The sequence below is a fragment of the Meles meles genome, chromosome 14 (genome assembly GCF_922984935.1).
Source record: "Meles meles chromosome 14, mMelMel3.1 paternal haplotype, whole genome shotgun sequence".
NCBI lineage: Eukaryota > Metazoa > Chordata > Mammalia > Carnivora > Mustelidae > Meles > Meles meles.
Window position 1 is genome coordinate 6,441,709 of NC_060079.1, and position 13,052 is coordinate 6,454,760.

A 13,052-nucleotide genomic window follows, 5' to 3' on the forward strand; every position below is an offset into this window, starting at 1 on the left:
TTTTAGAGTCATACAAACGAGGCTCAAATCTAGATCCAACCACCCAATACTTGTGAAATAAAATATATATATATATATATATGTGTGTGTGTGTGTGTGTGTGTGTGTGTGTGTGTACAGCCTTCTCCATGGACAAAACCCTCACTGTAAAGGATTGTTATGACATTTCAAAAGTGAGTAACTAAGGGGCTGGCCCTCTGTAGGTGTTTGGCGTTTGGAAACTGTGACGGTGTTAGGACAATCTGGGTTAACTGTCTCCAAAAAGTAATCACGGGTTCCTGTCATTAATAGTTCTCCAGATGCTCATGTCATTTTCTCCATACTTCTACCTAGTTTTAGGGGGAGACACTCAGTAAAAATGTAAGATTAGCATACCTGATTTGATAAAATGATAAGAATGCTTAATCATCCCCCTTTATCCAATTCAGCTAGTAATCGGCTTCCAAAAATGATACCAACGTGGCTTTCACCGGAAGATGTGGTTGGCCTCCCCTTTTCTAGCCTCTTTGGCCATTCCCTATAAATTAGTCCTCACGATGTATGGATTGTCAACTAAGATTACATTTGGCATATAATAACTAAAATAAGATCCCTTGGTGATGAGTCCATGGAGTGCTAATTAAAACTGACTAGAGAAGGTGAGGGTTTTGTTTCATATTCATTCTGCGGTTATATTCAATAATCTTCAAGGTTTGTGTGTTGATAAATCGGAGCAACCCTTGCTCTTCCACATGTGGTCACCTTAACAGCACGTAAAAACCACGCCAGGGGAACTGTTACTTGCTGCCAGCCGTCGCCATCCACACTGCCACCAGCTGTGTAGCCAAGGTGGAAGCAGATGCGGAAAACACATTATTGGCAAAATCTCACCTTATTAATTAGAGAGGTCCCTGTTAAGTAAACTTCTGGATACTTCAAGTTTTCCAGTCTCTTTTGCAAACATCCATTCATCCCATCATTGATCATATACATATGGGCACCAACTATGTGCCAAGAACACTTGTAGGTGTTGTAACACTGGTAGCAGACGAAACTGACAAAAATCCCTGCCCTTATGGAAGCTGGGTTTTGGTGGGAGGTGAAACTGCTTAGGTGAATTGATAAGTTACTGTTACAAGGAGACCCCAAAAGATGGCCACATAACTAAGAGAGATGTTCCTGTCTGCATTCTGCAGGTCTGCATGGTGGAGCAGGTCCATGGCAGGATGTCATGCAGAGGCCAGGGGTTTGTGCCCAGCGCTTTACCAGCCTTTGGAGATCTTCCTCATCTGTGAGATCTGAGCATCATCCAGCCATTTTCTGCTTAGAGCCCACAGTGAAAGGGATGGCTGGAGCACGTAATCTGTCCCTAGATCAGAGAGGACAGAGACTATACACATCACTTCCGTTCATCCCTCCTGTTCCCTGTTGATTCTAACTTCGACATAACATCATGCCTAGCTGCAAAGGAAGCAGAAAATATGGCCTCTGGCTGTGCCCAGCTTAAATACAAGCCCAGCAGGTGTGCTGGGGAATGCAGGACGGATTTTTCTTCTTAGCCCCATTGGAGGGGAGACTGAAAACAAACCAAACAAGTTAAAGACGTAAAGTGCCAGATGGCAGTAAGTACTCGGAAGGAAAAGGCAGCAGGGAAGGGGGTAAGAAGCACAGGTCAGAGACTTCAGGTTGAAAAGACTTTGGTGGAGCAGCCTTGCTAAGTAGGCGATGTTTGCAGAAGGGCCACTGAAGGAGCGATCTGTGCAGCCCGGGATGAGCCCTGCCGACAGGCGGTGTTGGGCAGGAGAGGTCTGTGGGAAGGGAGGGATTGCAGAAGGAAGTGAGGAGGTCGGGGTTGTCAAGGTCATCTTTTGGACTCCTTTCTGAGTTTAAGATGCCTCCCTGCACCAAGCGGAGAGGTTCAATAAGCTGTTGGTTAGACGAATCTCGAGTTCAGGGAAACAGCTCAGACTGGAAACAAAAATCTCAGAGTCATGAAGTACAGCAGCCTACTTAATCTTATTCTTTAATGTGAAGGTCATGATCATTTCTGTAAGAAGAAAGCAGCCAGGCCACAGAGAGATCACGAGACTTTCTTAATAGCCAATGTGTCCTAGTGTGCCTGGCAGCTAGCTCCACGGGAGCTCATCCGGCCCCAGGGACACTTTCACTGAGTCTCCAGCCTGCTGATGGTGGATCTCGGTGTCTGCATGATGGCCCACTATTTAATCTTGTCATTGAGGAAACCAAGCTTCAGAGAGGGGGAAAGTCTTGTCCGTGGCCAGGGCAGAAAGCGTTGAGAGCTAGAATTGGGAGACCTAGTTTCATCCCTCCTAAGCCAAGGGGAGGGCCCTTGGTCAGGACAATACTCTGGGAAGAAGGATCTTCTGTTTAGCGGGTTTTTTGAACAGACTGCTAGGAAGCTGGCAGGTTAAACATGTCGGGAGATCAGTAGGAAGCAGAGCTATGGAATTACCAATGAGACCTCATAGAGCGCACACGGGAGCCCGATGCTTCTGACCCGTCCCAGACTCAGTGGCCTCCATAAACATGGCTCTCCTCCCCACATGAGTGACACTCGGGCATTGCTCCATGTGCCTGCCACCAACGTGCAACTCCAAGAGCCATGCTGAGGCCGAGGGGCCTGAAATGTTCTCTCAGGCCAGGGGCCCTCATGCGGAACTGGCTTCATGCACACTGGGCCAGCCTGCTGTTGAGAAAGTCCCCAGATCTCTCTGTGGCCAGGCTAGTTTCTCCCTGCAGAAATGAGCATGGCCTGCATGCAGACACGAACCACATTTGGCTACTCTTCCCCTGCAGAAAGCTTTACTCACTTACAAGCTACATGCACCCACAAACCAGTGTGGTCCACCGGAAAGGGTCCCAAAGCCTGGTTTCAGATCTCCAGCCGTCTCGCTTTGCTGTGTAGCCTTGAGCAAACTACCCCAAGTCTTGCTTTCTCATCTATACAAGGAGGCCCATCAGGGCATTCTCATGGCTCTGCCGGGTTGCAAAGAGAGTGGAATGCCTGGAGGTATGTCAGCAGTGTTCAGGACTCTAGAAGCTCCCAGAAGTCAGCTGAAGCCTGTTTCAGTCAAGTCTGTGGCCTGCACACTGAGTTCCTAATTTGCATCTTCTGAGGACTTTTCCATGATTCATCAGAGTCCAGTAATACAGATCTCTCTACTACATGCGTCTCTCCAGCTACATTCTGATGCTGCTTAGGGGTTGAGATATAAGGAGGGTATCTCTGCAATTGGGATATTTTGCACTGGTCAGTCCAATGAGGGTAAAAGTGAACGTGAATAAAAACACTGGCCAGACTTTGGTGGCGACCTCTCTTTTCTCTTCCTCTTCTGTTCAGATTCTCATTCAACTTACTCAATGCCTCTTAGGATGCCTTATCCAGAGTAGATACTCAGGATATAACTGTTCTGCTGAGCTGAACTCCTAAGGAAATGTATAATATAAAATTGCACTTATTTAATGTAATACAAAATTTAAGCTAAGAAAAGAGTTCTCACTCTGAAGTAACTTTGCCAGAGGGCAGTGCTAAGATTATAGTGGAATTTAATAACTTCATTAGGGTAAGAGATGCCTTTGTATTTGTATTCCAGAAAAGTTAAAACTTTCCAAAGACTGTGGACATTCCTGTTCCCAGTTGTTCAGAACTCCTATCAGAATCCTAATAAAGTATGGGTAAAATTCCTTGCAGGCATTCAATACGCTTGGTCAACTATGGGCAGGGAATTCAGTCGAGGCATGTGGGTCAAAGAATCTTTAATCTCAGCATCATTGCAGTGAGCACAGGTCAGAAAAACAATACTTTTCAGCTTGTGGTAGATACATCTTTTTCTGAGAAATTCTCAGCAACACCCCAATTAACCAGAACTTAATAGACTAGAAGCTACTTCATAAAGTGGCACCAACCTCCTCTGCCCCGTCCCCCCTTTTTTACTACCCAAATCAGAAAGAATTATGAGAAAACAGGTTTGTAGCAGAAACTCATGTGAATAAGTTTCTGGAGTTGTTCTTAAACCAAATGATAGGCAGCCCAATATCCCATAACGTCCACATAAATGTCTGCATTGTCGTATGTGATGATTGAACCTACAGAGGATGAGACCATTTCCTAGAAAATAAATTGTTTGCTGTAATGGTTGCATTTACTTGTACATATAAACAAAAATCCAGAATGGGTTTTCTAGAGCCCTGCTTCCCATGGGGACCTCCCTGAGAGGGTGGCTGAGTTCACAAGACACCTTTTTTTTTTTATGCAGGTGTCAAACGTTGAGAGGTAAAACTACTGTATTTTTCTTGTTCATCCTCACATGCTACTTCCAGGGAAATGTATACAGAAGGGGCTTACTGAGTGCACTTTTCCAAAAAAAAATCAATGTTATTATGGCAACTTGGTATCATTGAGATTATAATATTAGCACCCTGCAGTGAAGACATTTATTCCTAAGACTTTTATGATTAGCTTAGGGAAAATAAATCCTGAATCACAAACACCAGACTCAAAATCCTCATCAGGGGCATTTTAGCGTGTATAAAGCAGGAACATTTCCTTTCACATGAAGGCAAATCAGCTCATATACTTAAGAACGTAAAGGATTCTCATCGTGATTCTACTTTAACCCGAAATCCCGATTCTTAGTAGGGTTTTCCTGACTATCCAGTGCTATGTGAATTGATGAGCTCAACTCGAGAGCTAAACAGGGTTAGGAACTTGGCGGTCTTCGGCTCACATCACGTACTGCGTCTCGTTCTGACAACAGCTCCTGCTGAAGCCCTGTGCTGTGTGGAGCTGGGTCATTTGAGGAAGAGTTTCAGCTTACCTTGCTCTGACAGTCCCCTTTGTCACCAACATAAGCGAGGTGGCAGGTTTCCACAGCTGCACCATTTGGTCCAAAGAGACAAGAGTCACTCTCCCAAATCCATGACCCTGGGGTGTAGTCCACTATTTCCCTTGAGCGGGATTCAAATTCCTCTTCGGTTGTTGATTTGTCAGTGTTTGTACAGCTGTGCCTGTGTTCACGGATCCTCTTGTCAGTTTGTGCATTGATAGAGGCTGCTTCGGATTTCGATTTAAGTGTGGCCCCAGAATCATTGAGCCTAGAAATACCAAGACTTGATATTCCCAGGTGATCACTCCTGCTATCGTATTTTTATGATTCATAGATGTTGTTCAGTCATCCAACAGCAAGACATTAAAAAATGTTCACTGTCTCAGAAATTGGGGGTTACTAATGGGCTGTGGATGATCCCACTCCTTATTTTTCCCTAAAGTTCCCCCCCAAAGCATCCCTTAATTCAGTGTGTTTGAAAATGTAGGTGATCTCATTCTAATTAAATAGCAAATATTACATACCTACAATGTGCCAAAGGCATGTCAAGCACTGGGAGACAGAGAAAGTTGAGGGATTTCAGCTCGCCAACAGCTCTGGTCTAACGGGCCTTCAAAGCACATTCTGGAAACACGGTGTGGCGAAGGTTGTGTGTCCACACACAGTCTTTGCTGTGGGAAAGGAAGAGCGGCTCATCCACACATTTGGGGGTGCAGGTGAAGGTGTGGCATTAAAGAAATCTAAGAGGAGGGAGCACTGAGCCTTCTTAAAAATACCTTTTCTTGTCTCCTGAGGTCTTACTCACATAATAAAGGTGGCCACCAAGTTGGGGGTAAGTGTCTGAGTCTCTTGGGTGGTTGACAGCCTGCTGACCCCATTGTTGCGGTTTCCAGGTACCAGCAAGGTCAACCTCGTGAAGATCCCGTCCACGGCCTCCAGCCCGCGGGACACAGCCCTGGCGGCCGTCATCTGCAGTGCCCTGGCCACGGTCCTTCTGGCCCTGCTCATCCTGTGTGTCATCTACTGTAAGAGGCAGTTTATGGAGAAAAAGCCCAGCTGTGAGTGTGAAGCTCTTTCCGTTCATTAGCATGTGGGTGAAGAGTGTTTACCATCCTTGTCACTGGAGGTTCCACAAGGCCTTGACCAAGACAATAGTCAGGAGCTATCAAAGGGACAAAGTGCCCACGGAGACGCAGCTCCCAGTCACCTGGTCCCCCAGAGGCACCGCTTTATAAGGACCCTGAAAAGGCCTCAGGGTCCTGTGCCACTGGGCAACAAGGAAAATCCTTCCAAGTTCTGGCAACAGAAGTACCCTGTAATGTGAGCTTTTAACAGGTTCATTCCTAGCTGTGCCTCTGCATAAGAAGACGTGTTTTTAAATGTGGACGAGAGCCATCTTCTTCTTCAGAAATATTAAGAGCTAGAAGGGTACCTGTCTGCACTGTGGCGGTCATGGGCTCCTTAACAGAGGCAGTGATCTTAACTGACAGATTTCTCGCCCCCCGTAGGGTCGCTGAGAGCACAAGACATTCAGTACAATGGTTCTGAACTGTCATGTTTTGACAGACCTCGGCTCAACGAATCTGCTCCCAGAGCATGTTGTCAGCACCACCGGGACTCCGGCCAGACCTGTGGTAAGTGTAGCGGGGCGAGGGGCCATTAGGGGAATCTAGGGACATATACATTGCAAAGAATCGTCCCTGTTTGCCCACAGCCCAGTGGCTCTGCCTCATTTTCTAGTTAAAGCTAATCTTGTTAAAGGATTCTTTGTGCCCTCGTGGTTTGGGTGTTTTGAGCCTCCTAAGTAGTGAGAAGAAAAGAAGCATCTCGTTAAAATTGTAGAATTGTTGGGCAACTTTTTAAAGCAAATTTGCCTTTATTGTTTTGGGTCCATTGACTGATTAAAAATAAAATCCTTTCGTAGAGTAGGAGCAGGTATCCTGTCTTGTCTGGTGGATTCAAGCTGAACTTTGACGGGTCTTCTCAACGTCTTTTGGGATTCCTTAAAGAAGAGCAGGGAGGGAGCGCCAAGGCAGGGGTTTCCACAAACCTCAGTTGCCCCCGGGGACTACTGACAGAAAAGGAAGTTTAGAGAAGTCACGCAAATGGAAATTGGTTTCTCACCAGGGCGAAAAATGGGCACAGATAATACTTTTCCTGCCACTTATTTATATTCATCAACACAAGGCTCCCACACTTACACTGCCCTCTCAGCCCCTGTTGTGAGGACCCCTCCCCTCCTCTGCAAAGCGGAATCTGGCAGTGTCCTTCCTGGACATCCATCCCTGCCTGCCTGGTTCACGTGCTCAGAGCCCCTTCGAAGCAATGCCGGCAGCGCCATTTTTTCTCTTCCAGCCACTCTACGCTGAGTGTTTCCCACTTAGATTGACTGACACTCTTGGAACTGTGCTGTCTTTCCTACCAAGAGGTGTACACACCTCTCTGTCTCTTCCTGCCTCTGCCTACTTGTGATCTCTCTCTCTGTCAAATAAATAAATAAATAATCTTAAAAAAAAAAAAAAGAGGGAGGGGCCTGGGTGGCTGGACAGTGTTCATTTCCAGTTTATAGGGTTGGGTCATATTTGTTTTTGAATTTCTTAATTTCTTTATTTGTCAGAGAGAGTACACACAAGCAGGCAGAGAGGCAGGCAGAGAGGAGGATGCAGGCTCCCTGCTGTGCAAGGAGCCCGATGCGGGACTCGATCCCAGGACCCCGGGATCATGACCTGAGCTGAAGGCAGCGGCTTAACCCACTGAGCCACTGAGGCGTCCCTCAGGGAGTCTCGTCTGACGCTCTCTCTCACAGGCCATGCTGACACCTCTTGTTATTAGTTTTACTGTGGTAAAACACACAGAACATAAAGTTTGTCATCTTAACGCTGTTTAAAGGTGCCGTTCAGCGGCCCTGAGCCCATTCACACCGGTGCGCAGCTGGCACCAACCCCCATCTGCAGAGCCCTTCAGTCCCCCCAACTGAAGCTCTGTCCCCAGGAATCTGTGATGTCGCCCCCCACATCCCACTTTTCCCAGCCCCTGCAACCCACAGTTCTTTCAGTTTCTAAAGCTTTGACTACTCTAGGTACTTCGTATGAGCCCTTCATTATTTTCGGAATATAACAAAAGAGAGAGAGAATTAAACCTCAGATTTCCTTTCCCCCAAAAAGTCACCCAAAGGGGACTAGCTGAATTTCCTCCAGCAATGTTGAGCCAATATTGACGAGAAAGTTCCCAGAAGGCGGCCTTGTGCTTACGCCTCTGCTGACTTCCCTAGGGCCTGTTCACTTGATTCCGTCTCTGTGCTGTGACGAGGCTGGCAGCGTGGACCGGGTGACTCTTGGCTGTAGGGTGCATTCCAAGGCCACTGTTCAGGAGAGGTAACTCGGGATTTTTAATCCATATAACGTCACATTCCCTTGTCCAAATGTGCCTTCTACCAACTTAACCAATTTTCGTGTCAAACTATGAGACATCATTTAAAAAATATTATTGATGGCATTCTGGACACCGGAGGGGGACAAATCCTTGACAAGAGATACGTGAGTCTCTCGGGGTTACTGAGGCCCAGTGAGACATTCTTCACACTTTACACTCCATTCACTTTGGTTTTACTTCATATTCATGATTTGTGACACTTCTGTCACCTGTAAATAAATTGTAACATGTCATTTACTCACAGAATTTTAGAAAAGCTATGAAGAAACTCAGTTAAGCCCCAGGAAACTGCCTGTTTTAGACATTGAGTTAAGTGTAACTACATTGGTTAGAGTAGGTACACAAATTCAGTGTGAACTAAGCAGAATAATCAGACACACTGTATGGAAGCAAGTTTATAACAAAGGAAGCGCTAGAATTCAGATGTAACCCATTGCTGTTTCATGTAGAAAATTTAAAAGCAGAGCTGGGTGTGGCTTTGTGGTGGTGTTTTTCCTCCTCGTAGATGACGTGAGCATCTTTCGAATGTGTGTTCAGACACCCAGGTCCAGTGGGGGAGACCACGCCCACATTCTTCGGGTCCCTTTCGAGGTCCATCTGTGGCGAGTTTTCGGACGCCTGGCCTCTGATGCAAAACCCCGTGTGTGGCGACGACATCTCTCTTTGCGACTCTTCTCCTGAGCTCACTGGAGAAGATACTCATTCTCTCAGTCCAGAAAACGAAAGCTCTTCCTCCTTGGATTCCAACAGTAGTCAGGATTTGGTTGGCGGAGCTGTTCCAATTCATTCTGAAAACTGTACGGAAACTACTGGTCCCTCTAGACGTAACCACTCCCTGACGGAGCCAGCGCTGACTCAGGATACACCGGCCACCAGAAGCCAGCTGTGTCGGGAGAGTGGTGACATGGTCAGCCCGACCACGCCGACATCCCTCCAGGTAAGTCAGTGACTAGCCTCAAGAAGGACGCAGCACTGACTCATGGCTGACCCAGGGGACTGGAACTCCTCTCACCAGAGAATGTGGGGGGACCTGATGAGAAGCTTTTTTCCATCTTTCATAACTTCTTATTCTTATATGTATGGAGAATATGTTGTAAATTAAATTTCAAGAGTCTTTTTTTCCCCCCCGTAACTAACAGGTACTCTGTAAGTTTATAATGAGCAGCTGCATTCTTTTACTCCTTGTCAATCCAAGTATTAGCACAGCACCCCCCAGCCCCGTTCCTGATTGAGAGAGAAAGTCACAAGAACATCCCGTAAACAGTTCCTCACCTTCATTTTCCACCCAATGATGGTTTCTGCCCGATACTTACGTGCACTTTATTCACCATCAAGCTAATGGCAATTTAGATCTCCCGAAGCTTCTCTTTTCCCTCTCTGTTCCTGTTGTTTTCAAAACTGACCAGTGTTGTTAGAAATTGGTTGTTGGTTGTGATCCAGGTCCACATACTGCAGAAGAACCTTCTAGAAAGAAGGGTTTTAAATCAGGTTCGCAAGGAGATGGTGGCTACAGGAAGCTGGGGCTTTCAAGCATGCTACAAGGCCAGAGACAGAGAAGCATCAGGGAAGCCTGGGCACCAACCCTGCTTTCCCCTTCCTGTGAGGATGTGACTGGTCCTGAATCTGACCTAATGTCTACAAGCATCTCCCTAATATAAGAACATATACTGTTGGAATACATTCTTTGGGGGGAAAATGACCAGCCTTTAGTATAAACGGGCCGAGTCACAGCAAGAGTGAGGCTCCCAGGTGCCACAAGTTCCTGCCTGCACACCTAGCCTTGCTCTCACTGCTCGTGAGCAAACCAGCTCAGGAGCCCCAGGTCCAGGTCCGCGCTGTGTCTGCTCTCGAGAGGGGCCTCCATTTCCCCTGAGATCCTGTATCCTGGTCTCATGATGTCAGATGCAGTCCGAAGTCCAGGTGTGAATGGAGAAGTGTGCCTTTCAAGAATAGCACCTAGGTTATAGGTTGATCGAAATCTGCGATACTTTTTCTCTGAACTGCAAAATTTAGAAAATTTACAGGGAATGCTATGCAGAAAGCATTTGTTGGCTTTGGAGAAAAATAATTTTGTTTTTCTCAAGATAAAAGAAATGAAGAAGATATAAGGGAAGAAAAACAAACAACTAAGGCATTTGAAATGTAAAACACAGGGGTGCCTGGGTGGCTTATTTGGTAAAGCGTCTGCCTTTGGCTCAGATCATGATCTCAGGGTCCTGGAATCCAGCCCCAAGTCAAGTCAGGATCCCTGCTTAGCGGGGAGTCTGCTCCTCCCTTTGCTTCTGCCCATCCCCCCACGTGTGTTTGTTTTCTCTCTCTCTCTTTCCCCCCAATAAATAAATAAATAAATAAAATCTTTAATAAAATACAATGTAAAATACATACCTCTGTATTGGAGAATGAGTCTTTACTGACCTTGTTCTTTTGAGCCATCCCGTAATTTTTATAACTTCCGTCATAAGACTAAGAAAAGATAACAGTTAGCTGAGTTGTGTGTAGATGTCAAGAACAGACCATGGCACACAAGCCGTGAGAGCCGAGTGCCACGTGTAGCTGCCTGGAGGAGGAGGTACCAGGCCCTGAGAGCAGTGAGAGAGGCAGAGAACAGGATGCAGAGAGATCCTGCCCCTTCAGGAGCCAACCCCAACTTCCCAGTCAGATGCCTTGCCAAGTACTCTAAAACACAAGTCTTGGGAGACTCTGAAAATTCAATCTGAGACACCGTTTCATTACAAGACGCGGAAGTTTCTTTGATACCAAGTCAACTGGTTTTGATCAGAAACTTGCCCTACCTATACAAATGTTGTTAGAGTAGCTGGAATTGTGTTCCCAGTGACTACCTCCAGCTCTCCAGAGCACCGTCAGCAAATAGAATGACCCTCATCTTAATTGTGTAGCTCGTCCCCAGGTTCATGATGTAAATTCTACGACTAAGGAGTGAAATACCTCAATGACAAGTCATATCAGGACCAACTCATTCTCTACCTTTTTCTGTTTGTGTTGCTGGTGAGGTGGGCATGGGAGGAAACGTTATTATTACAGCTGTATGAAGTAAAATCATTTAGTGTGGAAGATTGCTATATATAACGGCATTAACTTTTGTCAAAGACAGTTGTCAAGGTAATCATGATCTACATAAAGATACTTTCAACTCAGGTTATTATGAAAACAAAGTTATAATTACATGTAAAATGAATGAGAAAATGTTATATTCAAGTTACACAATGTAATGTGTTAGTGAAAGGTTTAATAACTTTCTAAGATGTGTTGTTTTATAATTATTAGATAATTTGGTAAATATAAATGAGGCATTCTGAATTGAGGAAAGGATTTTTTTAAAAAATTAATCATTTCAGTTTCTCCCTATAGTTAAAAACAACAAATAATATCTTGAACCTATTTTGAGACAATCTTATCCAGGTTCTGAAAAGCACTGTGTCTTTGGTTGCCTTTACTGAGTGTGTGATATTTAGTGAGGGAACCTTAATCTTTGAAAGCAAGTAGGAGAGATACAATTGTACATCTTTGGGAGATTGATTCTCTTCTTTGTTTCAAGGGTTGGCCAAGGAGGTAGCTCAGCAGTTCTATTTTTTTCAATCCGTTAGATTCCAAAAGGCAATTCAGACTTCCTCTTAACAGGTTGCTTCTCCAATGTAGGAAACACACTTACTTCTCACAAAGAATTTGCTTTCAGCAGCTTGGTATTAGGAACCAAAGGACTTTCGGTTCCTTGAGTTTGTGTTCAGTTAGCTTGGTCTGTGTGCTCATTCATAATTCAGGAAAGCACAGCACTTCTGTTTGAGAAATGCATAAGAGCAGCTTGAGCCATTATAGTGCCCCCCCTTTAGTGATTTATTTCTATTTGTTTTCAGAGGAACTTGAAAATCCTACCTAGGCATTCACTCATATTTTCAGTTTTTTAACCTTAATTCCTGCCTTCTATCCAGCTTTATTGAGATAACAATCGACATTTGCCATTGTGTGAGCTAAGGTGTGTGTGTGATGATCTGATACACATCTATATTGCAAAATGCACAATGGCACTTTTGTCTTACAGGGTCACATTGCTAATGCACAATGCATTTGTTTCCAGAAACTGTATTTTTACACCGTAGTTTTCTTGTGGGCGGTTTAAGACCACCCAGAATCTGATGATGATAGTTATGGTGCAGGATAAAAGAGGTGTGAGAACCTTGTTTAGTCTGAATGACTCAGTTCTAATCAAATTTTCCCTATACACACCTCCCCAGAAAGCAAGAGAACTAAGATATTTGGGACATCATTCACTAAGGTACTTAGGAGAATGAGAGCAGGCTGTTTACTTACAGAAAAGGTTCTTTTTGGTGATGTTTTTACCCATCATTGGAAAGGTCAACATGAAATAATAGAAGGAATGGTAGGAAAGATACGAGATGACCTGGATTCTAGTTGCTCAGTCTTTTAAAATCTCTGTTCCTTTCCATGTTGGCAGAATGAGTGCCATTTGTCTCCCACAGTAGTGTTAAGGGGGTAATTACAGTCATACCAATTGATCAACATATTTGATGAAACTGTTTTTGATTATCGAGAGTTCTTTCAAAAGCTTCTATTTCTAGACTCTCTTCTTCTACTTCGGGGAAAAAATCTTTTCCTGTAAACTCACCAGATACGTCATCGGTGTCAGATTCGTGGTAAATAAGTGAATGAAAGATTACTGCTTAAAATGAAGGTTCTAGTCACTCACAGTAATGTGCCTTGGGCGGATGTTTTCAGAAGTCAGGTCGCTGCCCTTCTGTGATAAGGGACAGATTGAAG

At 45.0% G+C, this 13,052-nt stretch overlaps 1 protein-coding gene across 2 annotated transcripts in view; it reads left to right on the top strand.

The window, feature by feature from the left end:
* Positions 1-13,052, top strand: part of TNFRSF19 (TNF receptor superfamily member 19) — an 88,926-nt gene that overhangs the window by 72,375 nt on the left and 3,499 nt on the right. For both annotated transcript variants that reach the window (XM_045978555.1, XM_045978554.1), the window contains exons 6-9: positions 5,720-5,884; positions 6,335-6,460; positions 8,098-8,200; positions 8,796-9,195. In XM_045978555.1, the coding sequence (XP_045834511.1) occupies positions 5,720-5,884; positions 6,335-6,460; positions 8,098-8,200; positions 8,796-9,195 (794 nt within the window). The remainder of the gene's footprint in view (positions 1-5,719; positions 5,885-6,334; positions 6,461-8,097; positions 8,201-8,795; positions 9,196-13,052) is intronic.